Source organism: Elephas maximus, chromosome 6, assembly GCF_024166365.1.
Source record: "Elephas maximus indicus isolate mEleMax1 chromosome 6, mEleMax1 primary haplotype, whole genome shotgun sequence".
Lineage (NCBI taxonomy): Eukaryota > Metazoa > Chordata > Mammalia > Proboscidea > Elephantidae > Elephas > Elephas maximus.
Genome location: NC_064824.1, coordinates 121,488,820 through 121,513,965, shown reverse-complemented (window position 1 = coordinate 121,513,965; position 25,146 = coordinate 121,488,820). Strand labels below are relative to the sequence as shown.

Sequence of the window (25,146 nt, the reverse complement as noted above, 5' to 3'; positions counted from 1 at the left end):
TATGTTTAGTGGTAACAAATGCCAAGGTCGAGGTGAGAGTAACGCAGACTATGGTGGTTAAGGTATGTGTATCAACTTGTCCAGACCATGATTCTCAGTGGTTTGGCAGTTATGCAATAATTTGGCAGTTATATAATGATGTAATCTGGCAGTTATGTAATGTTGTAGTCATCCTCCATTTTGTGATCTGTTGTGGTCATCCTCCATTTTTACATAACGCCAATTTTTGCATAATGATCTGGTCTTTGGAACCTAACCATGTTGATAAGTGAGGGGTGGGTGTGTATTTAATTTATATTCAAACGTTATGAATTGTCCCAATAATACCCTTTACAGCTGCTCTTCCCGTAATCCCTGACAGCTGCTGTATGTCTGTAAGTAGCCTTTCCTTTTTCTGTCTTTCATGACACTTATTTTTTAATAGTCCAAGCCAGTTGTTTTTTTTACAGTGTTCCACAATCAGGATTTGTCTGATTACTTCATGATTTGGTTCAGATTAACATTTTGGCAAGAATACTTACACAGGGAAATTGGAACACATTTGAATGCTCTCAACAATGGGATTGGGACAGGCTTCTGCTCTGTATACCAGCCAACGTTCACCTATCATTTGGAGTTTATGGAGTGCTTTCCTACTTTTCATATCATTTAATCCCCAGAATAACCCTGAGAGAAGATAAAATCCAAAAAAAAAACCCATTGCTGTAGAGCCAATTCCAACTGATAGCAACTATACAGAACAGGATAGAGCTGCCCCACAGGGTTTCCAAGATTGTAATCTTTATGGAAATAGACTGCCACATCTTTCTCCAGCAGAGCAGCTGGTAGGTTTGAACCGTCAACCCTTCAGTTAGCAGCCGAGCACTTAGCCACTGCTCCACCAGGGCTCCTTTGAGAGAAGATAGGACAATTATTATTTCTCCTCTTTACAGCTGTAAAATCTGAGGGTCAGCGAACATAAATGAAACATCTGAAGTTACTCAGGCCTCAAGCCAATGCCACCACCTTCGAAACATCTGGCTGATGCATAATGAATGCCTTCTGAATGTCAATATGAATTTGTAAGTGTGGCTGGCACATGAACATTAGCCGTTATTGGTCATGCTGGGCCTACAGTTGGACAGAACCAATTTCTTTTTGTTGTCATTGTAAAAATACATAGATTTCAACATTTGCCAATTCAACATTTTTCAGGTGTACAATTTAGTGATATAAAAACCAATTTCCTGATGGCATTGCTTATATTTCCTCAATGTTACTTTAAGAATAAAAATGGAATCAACACTTCTGTCACATCCATAATCAGAAAATAGGTTCAGGAGTTAATAGAAAGTCAGAGAGAGTCTTGAGGAGAGAGGAGATGGGATTGGAGCCCTTCTGTGCTACATACAAACATCATTGATTAGCCCATCTGGGTATTTATAATTCAAAGTAATCTAATATTGGGAGAAGAGAAAGTTCTTCTTCAGAACTGGATGCCAACTAATAAATGTTGAAGAAATGCTAGACTTAGAAAATCACCAATTTGCAACCACAACTGTAATAACTGATTTGAGCAAAAATTATCAATGGGTATTAAAGCCACTGAGTGGACCGAAGCAATTTTCCCTTATTCTGAATCTTTCAGAGAAGCACACTGGGCGGACATGAGCAAAACCCACAGGTGTACTTCTCTAGGATTTACAACTAACTCAGATTCAGTAATTTCCATTTGACTCTTGGCCAATTAATTATTCTGTCAGTAACCAGGCTGTATCAAATGGCAAGCCACTTTTTTAAAAACGCTTAGTCCAACCAGAGGATAACTGTAACCACTTAACTCAACAGAATACACTTTCAACATTTACAAGTTAGTTCATGTGTGCATGAGTTTCTTTTAGATTCTTAGTTTCTTAAATAATGTCTTACAATTTTCTTTATATGCCCCAAAATACCAACTATAGTACTTGGCACGTAAGAGATCAAAATGATTAATACTGTCCCAAAGAAATGTGGCCAGCTTATTTTAAAAAGTACAATTGCAAACTTAAACTTGTTATTCCTATGATAGGAAATAATCATCAGTCTGCTAACATTCCATCTAGCTAAAGACAGCATTTAAAAATAACACTGGGTGACTGCATATGAAATTCAAAGCTCTTATAACCCGACAATAGTAAAATCCTACTCTAGTGAAATAGACCTAAAATATATATATACACATATACATATATATATAACCATACTTGAATTTCATTAATCTATGGTGAAAACATTACTTCCAGTTTCATATAAAGTGTATAAAACCCAAAAAACCAAACCCATTGCCATCGAGTAGATTCCGACTCATAGCAACCCTATACAGTGTATAAAAAAAAAAAGTATAGTTTTGGCTAATTATGTTATTGACACTTTCTCATTTTCAGCTCAGCAGTCCCTTCAACCTGTTAATTTCTTTGTTCCTCAGTCTTCTTTAACATGCTTGTCACCCTCTTTCCCCACCTCAATCTCCCCAAACATACAACTTTTTAAAATAAAATTAGTCTATATTAACCCAGTGCCGTCGATTCGATTCAGACTCATATTGTTAGACTACATATATGTAGTACATAGGGTCGCTACAAGTCAGGACTGACTAGAAAAAGAACAACATAAATATAGCTAGTCTACAGATGATGGATACTAAAAACATCTTTTGAAACTGATGCTCATGTGAATTGAATATGATGGCGAGGTCTATTATACAGAGCTTTTCTTCTATTAGTAGACTTTGATATTAACTTATTCATCAAAGAATTTTTATGTTATAACCTACTGGTACAGAAAAATAGATTTATTGCAGGCAATTAGAAACTTAGTTTTTAAAAGCGGATTCTACCTCTAGCTCAGTAGCAGTATTCTTGAAAACAGTCAATGCCCATCCAAATGGAAAATGTAGTTATTTCATAAATAAAAGGTATACTCTAAATGAAGCTTAAATAACATCCATAGGATTTTTTTTTCAGTTGTCTTCCTCGTATTTCAAAATCAAAAAAGAAAGCAATTTAAAACCTCTTTTAATACTTCTTCGTAACCCTCCACAGAACATTGATTAGACACCAGACATAAATGTTGGCTAACTCCAAACACTTGTTGATATTTCAGTTCCTCACAACTGCTGCAAACAGGGAAACAGCACCAACTTCTAATGAAAATCTCTCATACATTTCTTTTTTTTAAATTGCACTTTAAGAGAAAGTTTACAGTTCAAGTTCGTTTCTCATACAAAAATTTATACACACATTGTTATGTGTCCCTAGTTGCTCCCCCTATAAGGTGACAGTACACTCCTTCTTTCCACCCTGCATTTCCCATGTCCATTCAACCAGCTCCTGTCTTTCTGCCTTCTCATCTCGCCTCCAGACAGGAGCTGCCCATTTAGTCTCACGTATCTACTTGCACTAAGAAGCACACTCTTCGCAAGTATCATTTTATATCTTATAGTCCAGTCTGGTCTAATCTTTGTCTGAAGAGTTGGCTTCTGGAATGGTTTTAGTTCTGGGCTAACAGAGAGTCCTGGGGCCGTGTCTTCTGGGGTCCCTCCAGTCTCAGTCAGACCATTAAGTCTGGTCTTTTTACTAGAATTTGAGTTCTGCACCCCACTTTTCTCCTGCCCATCAGAGACTCTCTGTTGAGTTCCCTGTCATGGCAGTGATGGGTAATAGTCGGGCACCATCTAGCTCTTCTGGTCTCGGGCTGATGGAGTCTCTGGTTTATGTGGCCCTTTCTGTCTCTTGGGCTCATACTTTCCTTGTGTCTTTGGTGCTCTTCATTCTCCTTTGTTCCAGGTGGTTTGGGTCATTCTCCTTTGTTCCAGGTGGGTTGGGACCAACTGATGCATCTTAGATGGCTGCTTACTAGCTTTTAAGACCCCAGATGCCACTCACCAAAGTGGGATGCAGAACATTTTCTTAATCAACTTTGTTATGCCAATTGACCTAGATGTCCCCTGAAACCATGGTGCCCTATAGGATTATTATTTTAGGAAGTTCTTATTCAAAGCCACTTCTCCTACACGGGCACTTCAGTCATTAATAATAAACATTGCTCAGCTGATCAATAAGATAATATTTTTACTCATTTTAACAAGCCTTTAATTTTCAGTGTACACTGTAACTTTTAGGTTATACCAACAGTGTGGGTAGGTTTCAAACAGGGTATGAAGCCAAAATTGTACTGACAAATTCCTCTTGCGTAAAACAGTGGCAAACCAAACCTCCTGATACACTGCAGTTTCTCCTGTAAATTTCAAAGTCATGAGCCTTCAGGGTTGTTTACTTGTTTAAATAGCTCATTTTCACCAAAAGAAAACACTGGGACCAAATAGTCACTGCAAATAACAAAGGGTAAAAATTTGAATTTTAGATGAAAAGGACTTAATATTTCAGTCTGTCCAGCTGACTTTTGCAACTAAAAACCAGTTGCCATGAAGCTGATCCTGACTCATGGTGATGCCACGTGTGTTAGAGTAGAGCTGACTGTGCTCCATAGAGTTTTCGATGGCTGATTTTTCATAAGTAGACCACCAAGCCTTTCTTCCAAGGCTTCTCTGGGTGGACTTGAACCTCCGACCTTTTGGTTAGCAGCCAAGTGTGTTAACTGTTTGCACCAGCCAGGGACTCCAAGTCTCTTTATATCAATAACTTCATGTTACCTACATTGAAACGGCCGTGTTCTTGAAATCTTTTGGACAGTACTTCAACAGTCTAGCCATTTACAGAATTTTATTCTATACAAAATCAAGGTTCCAGGAAGTTTCTTTTTCAGTTATAGCTTTGGCCATTGTTAATTTGGCTACTTTGGCTGGTTCCATTCCCTAAAAATGTACATACCTACTTATATTTTAAGATTGATTTGGGTAAGTCTGTCTTTAAGGGCTAGAAAAATTATTTACCTCTTTTTGTTCATTTAATAATGTCATAACTTCCCTGATCCAGGGAATAAAATGAAAAGCTACTTACCCATGGGTCAAAGCCATTTTAACAAATCCTTTTTGCTGGCGGATGAACACAGTGACGTTGCCAGGATGTGCATTCAATGACTCTTTTGCACCCCCAAGGACAATGGCTGAAATGTTTCTACCTCCCTCTTTGCTCAGCACATAAGACACACTTTTCTTGGAAACTGAGACTGGCCCTTAGTGAACAAAACAAAAGTTACCCTCTCGGAAAAAAAAAAAAAAAAAAATTACATTTACTTTTTTCATAATGTTCTATGGCATCAGCAAACATCAAAGAAAATTTCCTACCCTGTTTACATTTGGAATGCTTGGTAAGATTATAACTTCTACACAGCCAAATCTTTCGTAATGTATTCCATTCATAAGATCTAACATTTGGCAGGTATGGGATTAGGTCTTTAAAATGTGAAGCACCGCATTTTAAAGGTTTGGGATTATCAAATGTCACCAGACCATTGCTAGGTCCACTGTTATGTTTGGGCATGTTGAGCTAGGTTCAACTCAGCAGAACCCCATTCACAATGCATTCCAAGTCAAAGGTTTCCCCTGGAGTTGCTCCATGCATAACCTGCTTGGTCATATGTGGTGGCCTTGATCATCACCACGGTCAGTTTTTGCTCAGAACTGAAAAGTATATCCTTCAAGAAGCTGCAGTGGATCTTCTAAAAACATAATGGCCTGTTTTCAGATATTCTATATAGATTCTTGTTTTCCAAACCTGGATTCATAATATAAATGGCTTTAAATATTTCAGACATTTGACAAACAACCTAGATCATTTGCACATCTCTATACAGTTCTGAAAAATGTCTAGTCTGACTTTGGTAAGTTGTTCATTTAAGACAGCTGCATAGTTGTCTAGTCTTTGTATTAGGCTTTCCCACGTAAAAATAACTTTAAAGAGTCTTTTTCTGATTATAAATTTAGGGACTCTTAGTGGAAAATATAAATAATAAAGATGAAAACACAAACCACTCATGATCTACATTTCAGAGATAATTGTTTTTTAATGTCTTGTTATGTTTCCCTCCACTCTTGATTTTATCTATTTTTTTTAGTTATAACAGAATGTGTTAGACTGCTGTAAGTGCATTACACATTTCATCTTCCAGAGAAAATTATGTAGTTTGTGGGCTTCTATTACTGGGGGAATTTTAGAACGATGACAGGATTCTGAATCACTCTCTTTTCGGAAGAGGCAGAGGGTGGTGAGTCAGAGGGAAGAGAATCTGAGCCAAGATAGGTTTGAACTTTCATTGACTTCAAGGCATGGTCATCCTCTCTGCTCCATGTCAGCAGAGTGACAGGTGGAGGCATCTCTTCCACAGGAAAGAGCCTCGGTGGATTTCAAGCCACCTGGCTCTCCTGGCTTGCCTCCTACCCCTTTGGTCACTTTTTCTGTTTCCTCTTCAGGCTCCCTGTCTTCAAGTCACCCTTGTATTTGCTATTTCCCAGCATTCCTTCATGGTATCTCTTGTCCTGTAACCTCATCCACACCCATGGATTCAACCATCACTTGTGTGTGCTGAGTTCTCTCAAATCCATCTGCTGCAGGCCCACATCTCTAAGTGCCCAATGGACACCTGAAACTGGATGTCTCAACGTCACCTCAAACTCCATGTTTCTAAACTCACTTCATTAAATTCTCCCTCAAAGTTGTTCACCGTCCAACATTACCTATCAAGGTGACTGAGGCCATCATCTATTCAGTCACCCAAGTCAGAAACATAGGCTCTTCTTAAATTTATTCCTCTTAGTCACTGCATTGACTGGCTTACTCATCCGTTCATTCAAAAGCATTTATTGATCATCTGCTACAGACAAAATACAGTAGCTGCCTTCATGAGTCTAAATGAATCATTAAGTCTTACTGACCTGTCCAAACATTTCTTCATATTGATCCCTTCTTCTATGCTTCACTGTCATGGCAATGTTTTACTTTAGCCCTTATCATCTCTCCCAAGAACATGGCAATGGGCCTGTTCCATCATCACAGATTCAATGTTTACCTCCCTCCAACCTGTTTCCACGCTGCAGCCTGAATGATCTAACACACAAAATCCAATTGGGCTCCTCCTTTATTAAAAATTTCTCACATGTTCCCTGCTGCTTATCCAGAGGATGAAATCTAAATTCCTTTGCACGGTACATAAGGCTGTTGTGATGTGATCCCTGCTACCTGCCCAGCCTTAATGAGTAAACAAAAGAGGCTATAAGTTTCAAAACATACAGTCTGCTCTGGCTGATACCTGGTTAGCATAAAAAAAAACCCAAAAAACCAAACCTGTTGCTGTCAAGTTGATTCCGACTCATAGTAACCCTATAGAACTGAACAGAACTGCCCCACAAGGATTCCAAGGAGCAGATGGTGATTCAAACTGCTGACTTTCTGGTTAGCAGCCGAGCTCTTCACTACCGTGCCACCAGGGCTGCTTGGTGAGTATAAAAACCAAAAACCAAACCCACTGCCGTCGAGTCAATTCCAACTCATAGCGACCCTATGGACAGAGTAGAACTGCCCCATAGAGTTTCCAAGGAGCGCCTGGCGGATTTGAACTGCTGAACTCTTGGTTAGCAGCCATAGCACTTAACCACTACACCATCAGGGTTTCCTTGGTGAGTATAGACATACCAAAATAGTCCAAGAGGAATGGGTTGGAGGTGGGATTCCCGAGGACTTACAGCCAGAGAGAAAGGCATTGCTGATTCAGAGGCAGAATTCTCATCTTCCACGAGGGAGAACCGGCTTGGATTTCCAGCCAGTGTACCTCGTGTGCAGCTACCACCTGTCTGCCAGTGGACGCTTGCGTGCTACCCTGATGCTGAACAGGTTTCAGTGGAGCTTCCGGACTAAGATGGGCTAGAAAGAAAGGCTTGGTAATCTACTTCTGAAAATCAGCCGATGAAAACCCTATGGATCACAACGGTCCAATCTACAAAGGATCATGGGGATGGGACAGAATCAGGGAGCATTTCATTCCATTTTGTATGCGGTCACCACGAATCAGGGGCTGACTCAACAGGAGGTAACATCATAGCTATAAAAACTTCTTGGGTAAAAGCTAAACAAACAACATTCAGCAAAGGTTCTCTAAAACCCCACTGATTCTTCACTACACGAGATCTAGTTATGTCTGTCTGTCCTTCATATCCAGAGAGGCAGCCACTGGGGCAGACACAGAGTAGATGGGCAGGCTTGAACCAGGAGTTGTCCAGGGAAGTTGGTTCTGGAAATGATTGAGAAACGTCTACATTTAGAGACAAGGACAGCCTAAACCTCCACTGGATATTTGGATATTTTTATTTAGCTGTTGGAAACCGTGGTGGTGTATGGTTAAGAGCTATGGCTGCTAACCAAAAGCTCAGCCATTCGAATCTACCAGGTGCTCCTCAGAAATCCTGTGGGGCAGTTCTATTCTGTCCTATAGGGTCACTTATGAGCAGGAGTTGACTCGATAGCAAAGGGTTTTTTATTTAGCTTTTAGGACATTTAAGGTTGTAGTAAAGGAAGGGATTTCATGATGTTATAAACCAATGATTACAGATAAGTTTCATCTCAAGTGACAACTCTAGTAAACTGCAGTGGCTGTGGGAGTGCTATGGAAGAAAATTCTAAGACTGATTTTTTTTTTTGTCTCTGGCATGCCCATGGGAGAGGGGCATACAGACATCTCTTAAACCACAAATTTGTCACTCTTGCTCTCAGCTACAATATTCAAATTCACCTTTAGCTATACTTTGAACTAACAAACCAAAAAACTAAGCCCGTTGCCATTGAGTCGATTCCGACTCATAGCAACCCTATAGGACAGAGTAGAACTGCCCTGTAGGGTTTCCAAAGAGTGGCTTGTGGATTTGAACTGCTGACCTTTTGGTTAGCATCCAAGCTCTTAACCACCGCACCACCAGGGCTCAAATTAACAAACAGTATATGCAATGGGTTTTTTTGTGTGTGTGTTGGGGGGGGTGTATACTGTAAATGGAGCCCTAGTGACACAATGGTTAAGAGCTCAGATGTTAACCAAAATGTCAGCAGTTCAAACCCACCAGCCGCTTCACGGCAGCAAAGACCTGGTGATCTACTCTTGTAAGATTGTAGCCTAGGAAACTCTATGGAGCAGTTCTACTCTGTCCTATCGTGTTGTTATGGGTCAGAATCGACTCGATGGCACACAATAATGTAAATGTATTTCTGTGTTTTTGAAATTTTCCTTTAATTTTCTTCCTTTTGAAAAACTCTAACCCAATGTCTGCATAAAACAACAGAGAGGGGATTTTTTTCCCTTTATAGCAGTTGGGGGGTTTTAGTGCGCCCTCTATAGGTCAGATAGAGTGACAGTGCAGACTGGACTCCAGAACCCAGGGCTATATGAGTGAACTTCCACAAACAGAATATGAGAACCCAGCTATGGATCCTGATTCTTTCATGCTTAGTCATTTCCTAACAGCTACCTAGCGATAACAGAGACTTGAGAAATTAATAGGAAGAACAAAAACCTGGAAGACCACGAAATATTCTATTCCTGAATATGCCATTTATTGATCCTGAAATTATAATTTTTTTAAGAGAGTGTACTATTCTTCATATCCAAGAAATGCAAGGACAATAATAAGTTACCTACACAATGCTCATAAACATAAAACAATCCATAAGTTATTACAGTTCATGGTTCATCCATAAGCTGATCAACTTGGAAAACTAAACAAATTGAGCCTCTGAAGTAGAAATGAGAGCTACCAACACAAGCTATACACATCCATAAAAGTATCTTTAAAACATTTTGGCTTAATTTTATCTTGGAATTGATAGAATTATGGTTTCACTAATCAAAGAGTCTTCCATTGGCTGACAGCAGCATAGCAAAAAGAATCCCTGTTCCTGAACCAAGTTATAGTTAATCTGGAAATAAAAAGATAGCCAAGTTGAGTAGGTTTAGTTTCTATCATTGTCATAACTTCAAGACACATTAGAGGACATTCTCTTTCTCTAATATTCACAAAAGCATGCCAAGGGCCTCTCCTAAGGTGTGATGTGCCATTTACTTGACCCATGATTCTTCCTTTCACATCTGGATACAAGAAACGCATTCAGTCATTTTTTTTTTTTAATGCAACAAATATTTACTGAGCTTAGGTGTGTCTCAGGCACTGTGCTAGATGCTTGAGATGGAACAGAAGAAGAGGCATAGGCTGCGTCCTCCCAGCACTTACAGTCCAATGGAAGAGGTATGAACTATCCAGACAGCATAGGAAATACTAGATAGGGATAAGGACACAAGGTTTTGCCCTAAGAGACTGTAAACCTGACTGGGTTTGGGAGGGGACATTCTGCATGCTCCTGCCACCCTCAATCACTGCAGTCATCTGCCTTCACTTCCCAATACTCATCAGATATTCTCGGAAGAAAGGACAACAGAGCCAAAATGGGAGCATATGAAAACATGCAGTAAAGCCAGGAAACAGCTCCTTGAAGTCCGAATGGTTTGCACAGAAATTTCCAAAGGCTCCAGCAACCAGTACTCCATGGGGGTGAAATCCAAATATGTAGTTGTGACTTGGATCCAAATCCCAAGTTTTGATGAGCTACAGTGCATTTATATTGAGATAAAAAATGACATATTCTCTTATCAGTTTCCAAAGAGAAATGAAAGGACTCAGCATTAGTTCTTATGTCAAGAGAAAACAGAGAGCAGGACTCTTTTCATTTCTCTAGGCTGGAGATGTTTCCAAATCTCCAAACTATCTCCTGAGCTCAGAGTCCTTTTGTCAATTTAACTTAGAGTCCGTTTAGCAACTTGGGCCAAATTGTACGCTTTCACCCTCTAAAAAGGAACAAGCTGGAAAACAGGCAATGAAAACAAATCCCCATTCTTCTCCCAGCTCAAATCAATATCCCATAAAACAATGCAACTCACATGAATTGGAAAATAGTCCTTAAAGTAGCCCCAAACGGCCCAGCTTCTGATCCACTGGGCTCTCCTGCTTCCTAGCTCCGGAGTACACCAGTCAAAGTAAAGCCATGTCAAGTAAGGGACCTGAAGGAACCAACAGGTGTGTATGATCAGGATCACGAGGGTTCCAATGCACTCCTGCGCTGTAAGAAAACAAAAAACCCCTCGTGAAATCAAGGTCCGTTAGTATCTGCTCATTGTATTACACAATGGATGGCCCACGGGAGGGCGATTTATACATACAGGGGATATTGAACTGAGCCTCAGTTCCAGTGTGGTAATTGTCATCAACTGAATTATGTCCCCCCAAAATATAAGTCAACTTGGTTAGGCCATGATTTCCAGTATTGTGTGAGTGTCCTCCATTTTGTGATCTAATTGTTGGATGTGTTGTAAATCCTAATCTCTGGCTGTGGTTAACGAGGCAGGATTAGGTCATGTTAAAGAGGATTAGGGTGGGGTGCAACACACTTACTCAAATCACAGTCCTGATCTGATGTAAGAGCGGGGGTTTTGCTGGGGTGTGGCCTGCATCACCTTTTATCTTACAAAAGATAAAGGAGAAAGAAGCAAGCAAAGAGAGAGGGACCTTTTACCACCGAGAGAGAAAAAAAAAAACAAACCAAACCCAGTGTCATCGAGTTGATTCCGACTCATAGCAACCATATAGGACAGAGTAGAACTGCCCCGTAGAGTTTCCAAGGAGTGCCTGGCGGATTTGAACTGCCAACCCTTTGGTTAGCAGCCATAGCACTTAACTACTACACCACCAGAGGGAAAAGCAGAGTGAATTCTTTGGACCCAGGGTCCCTATGCTGAGAAACTCATAGACCAGGGGAAGATTGATGCCAAGAACCTTCCCCCAGAGCTGACAGACAGAGAAAGTCTTCCCCTCGAGCTGGCACCCTGAATTTGGACTTCTAGCCTCCTAAACTGTGAGAGAATAAATTTCTGTTTGTTAAAGCCATCCACCTGTGGTATTTCTGTTACAGCAGCACTAGATAACTAAGACCGTAATATAACAATAAACAAATGACATAATATTTAACATTTATTAGATGTTTACCATATGCCAAGCATCGTATTGTGTGCTCTGCCTGAATATTCTCATTTAACATTCATTATAGCCTTAGTACTTAGTAGCCTTAGCGGTTCAGTGGCAGAATTCTCACCTTCCATGCAGGAGACCCGGGTTCATTTCTTGGCCGATGGACCTCACGTGCAGCCACCACCCAGCTGTCAGCAGAAACTTGTGTGTTGCTGTGATACTGAACAACTTTCAGCAGAGCTTCCATTTCAGACTAGGAAGAAAGACCTGGTGATCTACATCTGAAGATCAGTCAATGAAAACCTTATGGATCACAATAGTCCAGTCCGTAACCCATCACGGGGATGGCACAGGACTGGGCAGCGTTTTGCTCTGTTGCACACGGGGTCGCCACGAGTCCGGGGTCAACTCAACGGCAGCTAACAACAAACTTAGTACCAATAAAAAATAGCCATAGTAATTTATCCCTTCTTTAGAGAACAGAAAATGGACGCGGAGAGAGGTTAATTAAATTGCCCAAACGATACCGTATGTACATGGCCGATCTGTCTGACTTCAGCCTCCTTAGCCATGACCATACTCTACCTCCCCCATTGTGATATACGGAGGGACATCCTTGACTGGGGGGATGTACAGAATTTCCTACTACAGGTGCTCACCTTGACTGAGCAGCCATCACTCGTATGCCTATGAAGAGGGCACCTTCTGGCCACAAACTTCATTTCCAGGAACTCTGTTGACAGAGATTGAAACAGCACAGGAAGGACTCTAGATCTTAGGTCATGTGCCACTTCTTGCAGCATTTCAGAGTGACAGAGCAATTCTAATTGCTTATGCACCTAATAACTAAGCTTCGAAATACAGGAAGCAAAAATTGAAAAAACGTGAGTGGGAGTTACCAGAGTGCTTACCTTAGTGTGATTATGTTAAGCTAAGCTATACGTGGTTTTAAACCTGTGCTGTGTTATAATAAAAATTATTTTTAAAAAGAGAAATATGTCAACGAGAGAGAGAATGTACGCAAAGATACAGTCTAGCAATAATAAGTGCTCAAGTGCCAGCTATTACTACTACTTTAGGGAGTTCCATCGCCTGTCTCTTCCATTATCTGCTGCCAGGTCCAACCTGGTGCTGACTTCAGTCGCCACGCTCCTTTCCATTCCTTATCAACTTTGTTAAAAAATGATCCATTAAGGTAACTGAGTAATGGTGGCTCAATTTATTATTGTTCTCTGTGTGTGTGTTTTAAACCAAGAACAGGACATGTATTTAAATTTCTAGCAATACCTAAATTAATGACTTTCCCAATGTGGATTTAACCAAAGCAGACAATTGAACCTATTCAAAGCATTGACTTGTTGCTCCTTCCAGGGTTTTTAAATAAAGGTTAACAGAGAGGGGTGTTTCGTTGCATCTGGAACCGCCAAGCTTCCAAGAGTTCAGAAGCAAGGCCAAAAGCATGCCCTCTACCCTCATGTTTGCCAAGGTCATTCCATGTTGCTTCACCTGCTTCCTACCACCCAGGTTAGAGGACTGACAACTTATCATCATTGGTTAATTTTTTGCTGATTTACTAAAATGTACAAAAATGTACAAGAAACATAGTTAGGCCTCATTCTTCTTTACTTAAAGCCAGATCAGGTTGAGCTAAGGCGGACTAGGGAAGGGAAGTACAGCTGTTGAGAGGTGACCATCGCCCAGTCACTCTACACAGGCAATCACCTTTACTCCTCCCCACAACCCTCAAGACATGTATTACTGTCCCTACTATTCACTTGGAGACACTGAGGCACAGGAATTTTGAGGGCCCAAAGGGCTTGAGCCTGGTTCTGCCTAATCCCTAAGCCCATGCCCTTTAATTAAAAAAAAAAAAACACACTATCCTTCAGCTAATGGTAACAGCCCCAGTAATTTACGAGTAGTTATTGCAAGTGCATAAGCAGATTCATAAAAATCAGGTACATGGAAGAGTCGCTTTTCCTTACTACAAAGATGGAGAGGCTGAGACCAAACGCAAACTGACTTAATTTGACAGAGTGAGCCAAGGGCAGATCCAGAAAAAAAGTCTCCAAGCTACTGATTCAAGGTTCCACTAACCCAATCACATGTACTCTATATAGCTTTATCTTTCCCTTAGATACACATTTCTATGGCTTGCAATTATTACAAGAACATATTTCCATATGACTTGTGTGAGCAGATAAGCCAATAAGAAAGTGCAACTGAAAAACATGAGTCAGGCCTACCTTGTAAACTCCTGGTGGGCAGACACTAAACCTCTCCTTGATGCCTCTCTTTGTTTTTCTGCCTCCACTCTGCTTTGTGGGTATTGAGAGTCATTAGTATTCAATCTTAGCCCAGTTCCTTTGCATATCTTTTTAACATTCATTATATGTTTTGTATATATAATGGTTAAGACTTGGGTCTGGAACTAGACTGCCAATGTTGGACTCTGCCACTGAGTATAGCTGCCTGACCTTGGGCAAGTCCCTTTACCATCTGAGCCTCAATTCCCTCATCTGTGAAATGGGCTAATGACAGCATGTGTCTCCAAGGACTGCTGGAGGAATAAATGACATAAGGAATGCCACACTGCCTGGCACAAAGCAAGCACTCGATGTGAGCTATTGTTATAATACATACATTTATTATTATACGTTTGTAAATTCAAAAAGTAGAAGGAGACAAAATATCAGCTCTATCCTTGTCACCCATCAATAACTAATATAAAGTTTTCCTTTTCATCTTTTTTCTCCTATGAACAGGTTTTTTTTTTTTTTTTTTTTAACATAGACGATCATACAGTTTTTATTCTGTATTTTATCACCTGCAATTACATCACTTTAGCAGTGTGGTATTATAAGTTTGGCATTATATCACCTTCATAAACATTTCTCTTGGTGGTAAATGTGTACATAACGAAATATTTGGCAATTCAACATTCTTCACATGTACAATTTAGTGGCATTACTTGTATTCATCATGTTGTACAACCATCACCATTACCCGTTTCCAAATTTTCCATTATTCTTAACAAAAGCTCCGTGTTTCCAAGCAGTGAGTCCCCTTTTCCCCCTCCCTCCCACCCAACCCTGGTAACCACTAATAACCTTAGGTCTGCATACAGTTGCCTCTTCTAGATACTTCATATAAGTGGAATCGTACAATGTATGCCCTTTGGTAGCTGACTTATTTCACTCAGCAGTATGGTAAATGTTATTTTTTAAGGCCTGATCAATACTCCATTGACTGACAGTGTAATTCGACCATTCATTTTTGAACGATTTGGGCTTCTAACAAATCTTCTCTGTTAAACGTAACCCCTTTTGCAGTGAACCCTTTTGTATATAACATTTTCCCCACATTTTAATTTGCTACCACAGGACAGTAAGTGAAATATGGAGCGCTGGTGGCACAGTGGTTAAGACATTGGCTGCTAACCAAAAGGGTAGCAGTTCGAATCTACCAGCTGCTCCTTGGAAGCCCTATGAGGCAGTTATACTCTGTCCTACAGGGTTGCTATGAGTCGGAATCAACTTGACAGCAGTGGGTTTAAGCACACACACTGATACCTTGGTATCCAGAAGAGTTGTTCTAAAACTCCCACTCTACACATTGCATAGATTCTTTTCATATTTCACATCATAAACGGCACCAAGATAGTTTTTTAACCGCTTGATTCTAAATTGGAGCTAAAGAAGAGGACATTACAAAACTAGGTGACTAGTTCACCTCTGTTTTCTGTTTTTATCTCATTAAGCAACCCAAGGTAATTCAAGTCTTCTGAATTAGAGGCCAGAGGGGAAGAGGAAGATGCAAAGGCCTACTCCAGTACATTGTGCAGTTCTCAGAACTGATGTTGATACCTTTTAAGTTTGTCTAAATTCACAAACCAAGTTGTATTGAAGGCTCGAATTTCAGCTGGCTTTACTTTTTTTTTTTTTTTTAACTTAGGCATGGAGCCCTGGTGGCACAGTGGTTAAGAGCTTGGCTGCTAGCCAAAAGGTCAGCAGTTCAAATCCACCAGCTGCTCCTTGGAAACCCTACGGGGCAGTTCTACTCTGTTCTATAGGGTCACTATGAGTCAGAATTGACTCAACGGTGAGTTTGGTTTTGGTTTAACTAGTAAAGAATGTCTGCCTTAAACATTGTGCTCTTTAAGATCTATCTACATGGGATCGAACTGACAAAAGCAACTCGAAAGATTAGATAGGAATCTTAGGGGTAGTGAGTTTATATTAATGGGGAAGGAACACCTTGGAATGAGAGGGTGAGAACAGTTGCAAAACTCGAAGAATGTAATCAATGTCACTGAATTGTACATGTAGAAATTGTTGAATTGGTGTATGTTCTGCTGTGTATATTCTCAACACAACAAAAATAAATTATTTAAGAAAGTAAAACAAATGAATCTTATTAAGGCTCTCTGCCTTTCAGCGCCTCTTCAGCCGAAGACCTGATGTACATAAGCTGATAAATTTCTTAAGTTCTAGGTTTTAGTTTCCCTACTTTACCAGACAGTAGTATTCATAATATGGAGAAATAATTGATTTGTGAAGACTAAATAAAATAATACACACAAAGTCTTGAGAATGATTATGGCATAAGGAAACTCTCAATACATGTCAGTTATTATCAGGCTGAACCATATGAACCATTCGACTGCTCCAAAACCACAAAAGCACCAGTTTTACGTTGTCCGAGCCAGTATGTTATTTGATTTGTTCTTATGTGCGTATATTACTTTGATAAAATAATTTCTAATACATGCACAGGAGTAAAGGAATATGTCCAAATATTAACAATGATTATGTCTGGATGGGAATATAAAATGTCCTAGTCTCTACTAAACGTTCTTCTACTTTTTTTTTTTTTTAATTTTTCTCATGGCGTGAGTCATCTTTTTTTTCAAAAATTTTATTTTGAAAAAGAAATAAAGTTGCCTCTACTAAGGGGAAAAAACTAAATGAAGCTCTGCAGAAAAAATCCACTTATACAAGAATATTCTCATCTTGAAAACGATTTCATTAAATATTCATGAGCAACCTGCATCAGAAAAACATTGTGAAAACCGTTAAAAGTTATTTACTTGTGTTACATAATGACCAATAATAAAAAATAATTTTAAATACTTAACTTGTCTGTGTATCCTTCCCATTCTCCTCCAAGAAGTTTTAATTCCTCCCTCCCCAGGAAACCGTTTCTGTATCATTACTGAGTAGTCTCCTTATTGTAACTATCGAACTTAGTCTTGAGAAGGAAAATGGATTCAGAAGCAAACAAAACATTAGCACACTTTTTCTTCTGATTCTTAGAGGCTTTATTTCTGTGTTGTATTTTAAATCACCAATCAGTGCTACCCCCTGAACATAACGATGTAAGTGTGACATTCTTCTGATTTTTAAAAGTCCAGTTCTAAGAGGTCTTGTCTCCTAGAGTTTCTTCGGATGGTGCTGAAAGACCAATTCCAGGCACCTTTGCAGAATTTTGCTGCTCCACACTGCTTTTAAAAAGTATTACTTGGAGGTAAAAATAATATTAATAGTTGAATTGGTGGATGTTTGCTGTGTATATTCTCAACAACAAAATAAATAAAAGAAGTTTCCCTCTTCATGAAAACAAATAATAAAGTATCAATTGCAGGAAACTATGTTTTCTTGTTTCAAATCAAATTCATTACTGGACCCACTTCTTGCCTAAAGAAGGCAAATAAATTTTGGCAAGTATCCATTTGAAACAAATATTTCCCTGTTATGAATATTTCATAGGGGTTTTCATGCTTGAGAACAAAATAAGCACAATACTTTGTATAGTTACAAACTGAAAACCATGGAGATAATCCACCCTAAAAGTAGCGCAATAGTGTTCATGAAAGTCCAAGAATCTAGTAGGATCCATTCAAGTAAATGTTACGATACCCTCCCCCAAAGTTTTCCAGATTAAAGGAGACTAAAGAGAGATACGGCAACTAAATACAGCATGTGGATTTCTTTGCCACAAAGGGTATTTAGTGGGACAATTGCTGAAATCTGAATGAGGTCTATGGATTAGATAATAGTACATCATCAGTGTTATTCTCCCGATTTGGATAATTATACTGTGGCTATATAAGAGGTTGTCATTGATTTTAGGAAATACATACTGAAGTCTTTAGAGGTAAAGGGACATCACGTCTCCAACTTACAGAGAGTCCAGAAAATACTAATACATTTATTTATACGATATATATTGATTTAGGAAATAACACTGGAATCATCGTTCCCTGTCCTTGAGCGTAGAGAACGTAACCCAGCAGGAGTTAGGCTCAGAAGAACTCATAATGACTCACAAGGACACATTAATTGGGCCCTGAGATATAAAGACGATAGACTAATCTTAGAAAATATCTTTTAGGGAACCTTTTACATAAGCCAGAACACACAAGACTTTCCACTCTTATCTTTTTCTTATTAACACGTAGTGAACAGAAATGTGTTGGACCAGTGAAGACCCTCCTGACTGTCCTTACTGAAACATGTACCAACGATCGTTAAGAAAGACAATTCAGAAGGTAAGATGAAGGTTTCTAGCCAATCTGTGAAAAGGTGACGCTTTCGATGGTTTTGCCCGTTTGCAATGTTAACACGTCCTGATGACTCTGCAACCTTCCTTGGACTCGGGCAGACATGGCTGTGGCAGCACGCTTGTCCGTTTTCCCACTTGTCTATTCTGTAATATTCTCTGGACTAGAGCAGACATGGCTGTAGCAGCACGCTTGTCCGTTTTCCCAGTCTTGCTTACTCTATAATATTTCCTGGGATTCCGGCAGACATTAGCTCTGGCAGCATGCTTGTCTGCTTCTCAACTTTTGTCTTTTTGCTTTACTAAATTTTGTGATATTTTTTCCCCTACAACAATATGCAGATACTGCCTCATAGGGTTTCTAAGGGGCGGCTGGTGGATTTGAACTGCCGACTTTTTGGTTATTAGTTGTAGCTCTTAACCACTGTGTCATCAGGGCTCTGATAATAATATGTTTGTTTATATAATATATACGCAGATATGGAGCCTTGGTTGCAAAGTGGTTAAGTGCTGGGCTGCTAACCAGGAGGTCTGCAGTTAGAATGCCCCAGCTGCTCCGCAGGAGAAAGACGTGGCAGTCTGCTTCCACAAAGATTTACAGCCTTGGAAATCCTATGGGGGCAGTTCTATTGTGTCCTATAGGGTCCCTAGGAGTCGGAATCAAGGTGATGGCAACCGGTTTGGTTTTTTATATTATTCATATGTATTCATTATACATATATATGAAGACAGAGAGAAGGACAAAGGAAACATAGCAAAATGTTACATTTGGGAAATCTAGATGAAGGAATATAGGATTTGTAATACTTTAAACGGAAACCCTGGTGGCGTAGTGGTTAAGTGCTATGGCTGCTAACTAAGAGGTCGGCAGTTCAAATTCACCAGGCGCTCCTTGGAAACTCTATGGGGCAGTTCTACTCTGTGCTGTACAGTAGCTGTGGGTCAGAATCGACTGGACGGCAGTGGGTTTTTTTTTTTTTAAATACTTTAAACTTTTCTGTAATTATTATTTCTGAAATTATTTCAAAATAAAAAGTTACCCCGAAAATGTTAATAGCGCTCCCTATGACCTGATGGCAAGGATCTGGAGCAACCGAAATGTTTCATACACTGCTAGTGGGAATATAAAATCGTCAACCACTTTGGAAGAAGTTTGGCAGTTCCTTAAAAAGTTAAGCATGCATACTGCCTTATGATCCAGCCACTCCACTCCTAGGTTCACCCAAGAAAAATGAAAGCATACGTCCACACAAAGACTTGTAAGTGAAAGTTCACAGCAGTATTACTCAGAACAGTTACAACCCAAATATCCATCAACAAATTGATCTATACGATGTAATACTACTTAGAAACAAAAAGCAAGGAACTATTGATATACCAGCAAGGGCTGCTAACCAAAAGGTTGGCAGTTCAAATCTACCAGGCACTCCTTGGAAACTCCGTGGGGCTGTTCTAGTCTGTCCTATAGGGTCACTATGAGTTGGCATCAACCTGATGGCAATGGTTTTTTGTTGTTATTGTCGTTATTGATATACCAAGGAAATAATTATGCTGCATAAAAGAAGCCAAACAAAAATGAGTACATACCATGACTCTCCACTAATATAAAACTCTAACCCTTTGCCAACATGTTGATTCTGACTCATAACAACCCTACAGGACAGAGTGGAACTGCCCCATAGGGTTTCCAAGGCTGTAATCTGTAAGATGGCATAGTGGTTAAGTGCTACAGTTGCTAACCACAGGGTCGGCAGTTCAAATCTGCCAGGCGCTCCTCGGAAACTCTATGGGGCAGTTCTACTCTGTCCTATAGGGTCACTATGAGTCGGAATCGACTCGACGGCACTGGTTTTTTTGTTTTGGGGAATCTGTAAGAAGCAGACTGCTACATCTTTCTCCCTCGGAGCAGCTGGTGGGTTTGAATCACCAATCGTTTGGTTAGCAGCCAAGCACTTAACTGGGCCACCAGGGCTCCTTATATACATAAAACTCCAGGAAATGTAAAATAATCCGTAGTGACAGAAAGCAGATCAGTGATTGCTTGAGGATGGGGGTGAGCAGGAATTACAGAGAAATCTTTGGAAATGATAGGTATGTGCACTATCCGGATTTGTGATGATGCTTCTTGGACATACATTTATCTTTTACCAAATTGTATACTTCAAATATGAGCAACATATTGTATGTCAGATTTACCTAAATAAAACTGTTGAAATATATACCTAAGCCCGTTCAGTAAAAGATCATGGTCCTACCACTTATTCACATGTGGTCTTAGGTAAGATACTCAAACTTCTGAGCTTCAGTTTTCTCACCTAAGACACAAGTAATAATAATCCCTGGCACATGGGGTTGTAGGTAGATGAGGTTTAATATACGTCAGCTCTGTTTTTTAGATTTCAACTTTTCAGTTAGCAGCTTGGTGGTATACAAGCTTCTAACATTTTTTTTTTTTCCATCTTAAAATTGGATGACCGGTAGTTAACATTTATCTCAAAGAAACAGTGTTTGATTTCAAAGAACGTTTTGCTATTTTTGAGTACATCGCAAGTGCTAACAGCTTAAACTCACCTGGTGGTGGAAAAGAAAACGCATTCCAGGATTTTGATTTTGAGATCTTAAAAAATACAGTAAATAAAATCTCTCGTTACCTTTGGAAGTAGCTGTTTACATCAACTCTTTGCTTGAAAACTGATGATTTAAAGGAAAGAATTAACCATTTATCCTGCCCTCCCTGTAAACATTGCATTCCAGGGTAGCCAAATGGCCCTATAAATGCGAAGGAAAAGTTCTTCCTTAAAGAAATTCCAATAATGGTGAAGAATGAAAGACAGAATAAGAAAACCACCATTTTTCCAGTCCCAAGCAAAATGATTAATCCAGGCACTATCATTAACGGAGGCTTTAAACCACTAGCTGAAAGGTCAACAAGACATCTGTTTGCAAGGTGTTCAAGTTACCATCCTGCAGATTACTTCCTGGTTGTAAAGGGAAAAATCACAACTTCAGAAGAAGGGACTAGGGGACCCATACCCGGACCCACTGATCAATCTCGGACACTCCTAACATTATGTACATCCTGATTCAAATCAGCAGCTGGGAAGAAATCTTGCCAGAAAGATCTGTATCTAAATCTAATCAAGCCTTTAGATTCAACTTCCATTTTAGAATACAGGGAACAAGGTAACACAGTAAGGAAACAGGTAGGTAAATTCTGAAGGTGAGACATCCTGGCTCTTTCAAATATCATTAACAAGAAAACAGAGAGGGGAGCATTGTTCTAAATTAAAAAAGACATAAAAACAAACACAACATGCGAGTCTTGTTTAGATCCAGGTTCACCAGTAAAAGTGTATGTCTGGCCACATTCAGGAAATCTGAATACGAACTTGGTTTACATGATTTTAAGGAGTTATTCTTAAGATCGTTAAGTGTGGGAATGGTATTGTGATGATGTAAAAAATAAATAAATAAAACCTTATTTTTAAAATGTGCATACTAAAGTATTTGGAACTGAAACATCACAATGTAACTTACTTGAAAATACTTTAGCAAAATAATAAATCAAACAAATACAGCAAAAGATTAAATCACCGTAAACCTAGGTAATGGTTACACGGGAGTTCATACCCTTCTCTCTACTTCTCTGTATACTGGAAAATTGTTATAATAAAACTATCCAGATGTATGATTATACAAAATAAATGTGCAACTATAACACAAATGTCAGATGCATGGAAGAAAAATATTTAAATAAATTGTCCATGGAACCATCGTAGTTCGATTCGAATTAAGAATTGTGTATTGAGCACCTGCCAAGTGCAAATCACTAGTCTTCACATTGGGCAACATGTGGCTCCACCACCCACCACTGAGCAGCGTGACCCTGAGCAATTTACTTACCGCTTAGTTCCCTCATTTATACGAGTGCAAGAGCGGTGCTTACCTCAGAGAGTTGTTGTGGGGATTACATGGGAAACTGCGGTGAATAAGCATTTTCTCTTTTGTGTGACAGAAAGAAACTAGACATTGAACAGATATTTACTGAAAGCCTTCGTGAATCAAGCACGTATTAGGTATTGCCCTCTGTGAGCACAAGACTTTCTCAAACCACCACCAAACCAAACCCATTGTGAAGCAATTCCGAGTCATGGTGACCTCATGTATGATAGAGTAGAATTGCCCCATATGGTTTTCTTGGCTATAATTGTTACAGAGGCAGATTGCCAGGCCTTTCTTCTGTGGTACCGCTGGATGAGTTCAAACCTTCAGGTTACCAGTCAAGTACAAACAGTTTGCGCCACCTACCTGTTGCCATCGAGTTGATGCTGACTCGTAGTGACCCTATAGGACAGAGCAGAACTGCCCCCTCGAGTTTCCAAGCTATAAATCTTTACGGAAGCAGACTCTCCCCCGGAGTGGCTGGTCAGTTCTAACTGCCAACTGCTTAACTGCTATGCCACCAGGACTCCTTCTGCCCCACGTAGGGAACCTCCAAATAACCATATACACAAACAAAAACCCACCCCCATAGCCATTGAGTCAATTCCGACTCAGTGACACTACAGAATGGAGTAGAACTACCTCACAGGGTTTCCAAGGCCGTAAATCTTTAGGGAAGCAAGGACTGCCACATCTCTCTCCCACGGAGCAGCTGGTGGGTTCAAACTTCCAACCTTTCAGTTAGCAGCCCAGCGCTTAACCACTGCACCACCAAGGCTCCTCCAAATAACCACAGGCATACAGAAATACAAGTGGTGATAAGCAGCATGAAAGAAAAGTACATTAGGCTATCAGAGATGTGCTGAATGATCAGTCAGGATATCCAGCTCCAAGTTCAAGCTATAACATGGTCAACATAGTGGTTAAATGCAGGAGCTGCAGGCAGACTACTTGGGTTTGCATCCAGCTCCTCCACTCCTTAACGAGCCACGCGACTTTGAACATTTACTTCACCTCTTAGTTCCCTCATCTGTAACATGAATGCAGGGGCGGCACCTATCTCATCCGGTTGTTGTGGGAATTGTTTTGTCATTAGCTGCCATCAAGTTGGTCCCAACTCATAGTGGCCCCATGCACGAGTTGGACTGCTGTGATCCATATGGTTTTCATTGGCTGATTTTCAAAAGTAGATTGCCAGGCCTTCCTTCCTAGTCTGAGCCTGGAGGTTCTACTAAAACCTGTTTGGCATCACAGCAACAAACAAGCCTCCACTGACAGATGGTGGCTGTGCTTGTGGTGCGCTGGCTGGGAACAACATGGGTTAACAAGTGTGTCTGGTTTAGAACAGCACCTGGCATATGCCAAGCCCTCGTAATTGTTATTTGTTATCATTTCTGTGTCTCTTTGGCCCAGAGCAAAATGGAGTGTAATCCCACAAAATGATTAATCCAGACAAGATCATTAATGGAGACCTAAAAAAAAAAAAAAATTTTTTTTTTTTTTTTAACCCACTAGTTAAAAGGCCAACAGGGACATCTGTTTGTAGGGTATTCAAATTACCACCCTGCAGATTATTTCCTGGTTTTAAGGAGAAAAGCACAACTTTAGTGTGATTATATTCCATTTTGCTGCGGGCCAAAGACACACAAAGATAATAACAAAAAACACTTACCGAAGGGTTGGTATGTGCCAGGTGCTGTACTAAACATTCTAAACAAAATCTTAGCTCATTAAGTCCTTTCCATGTGGCCCGTGAGGACAATGAGCTAATATTTTGAATTTCTTTTACCGAAGGGTTGGTACGTGCCAGGTGCTGTACTAAACATTCTAAACAAAATCTTAGCTCATTAAGTCCTCACGGGCCACATGGAAAGGACTTAATGAGCTAATATTTTGAATTTCTTTTCTCAGTAAACCCTAGCGCACACTGGTCACTGGGAGAGATCTTCAACAACAACAACAAAAAGCTCTGATGCAAGGGCTCCTTTCTGAAACCGATGAATTAGAAATTCTGGGGGAAAAGCCTGAGCATCCATATTTCTTATAAGCTCCTCAAGTGATTTTTACTGTGCAGCTATGATTGAGAATCACTGATCTAGTTAATGCAAAATGTCAAACCATTTTAAAAGTGGAAACTCTTCAGTGCACGGAGGTTTGTTTTGATTTGTTTTAATCATTGCATTTGCCTCACTGGCACCAACACCACACGACCCATGGTCTCATGGCAGGTGAATGACCTCAGCCTTCAGGAGAGTTTCAGCTCCCATAGAAAAAAAAAAAAAAAAAACAGAAAGGGATCCCAATAATTGATCTCTCCCTCCACCCCACACCCATTTACTCCAACCAAGAGTAGAACAAGCATGCGGAAAAAAGGGCTCAGATAAGGCTTCCTGACCCATCTGGCCAAGGCCAGACCACATAAGGTTAACGTCTCATGTGTAGTGATTGGCTCCTGTGCGTTTTTCTACAGTGGATTTAATTTGGGATCAGGCTGGAACACACTCCTGGGCCAAATTATTTCCACACAGGAGCCACCTGTAATGGATTGAATTGTGTCCCCCTATTTTTTTAAAAATGTGTGTCAACTTGGTTACGCCATGTGTGGTTGTCCTCCATTTTGTGATTTTCCTGTTATAAATTATCATCTCTGCCAGTGGTTAAAAGGA

General features: G+C 40.0%; 1 protein-coding gene across 1 annotated transcript in view; it reads right to left on the bottom strand.

Annotated features, from left to right (window-relative positions):
- MOGAT1 (monoacylglycerol O-acyltransferase 1) overlaps positions 1 to 25,146 on the bottom strand; it is a 52,183-nt gene that overhangs the window by 10,022 nt on the left and 17,015 nt on the right. The window contains 4 exon segments of the mRNA XM_049888842.1: positions 4,149 to 4,348; positions 4,980 to 5,154; positions 10,351 to 10,561; positions 10,894 to 11,072. Coding sequence (XP_049744799.1) covers positions 4,149 to 4,348; positions 4,980 to 5,154; positions 10,351 to 10,561; positions 10,894 to 11,072 — 765 coding nt within the window.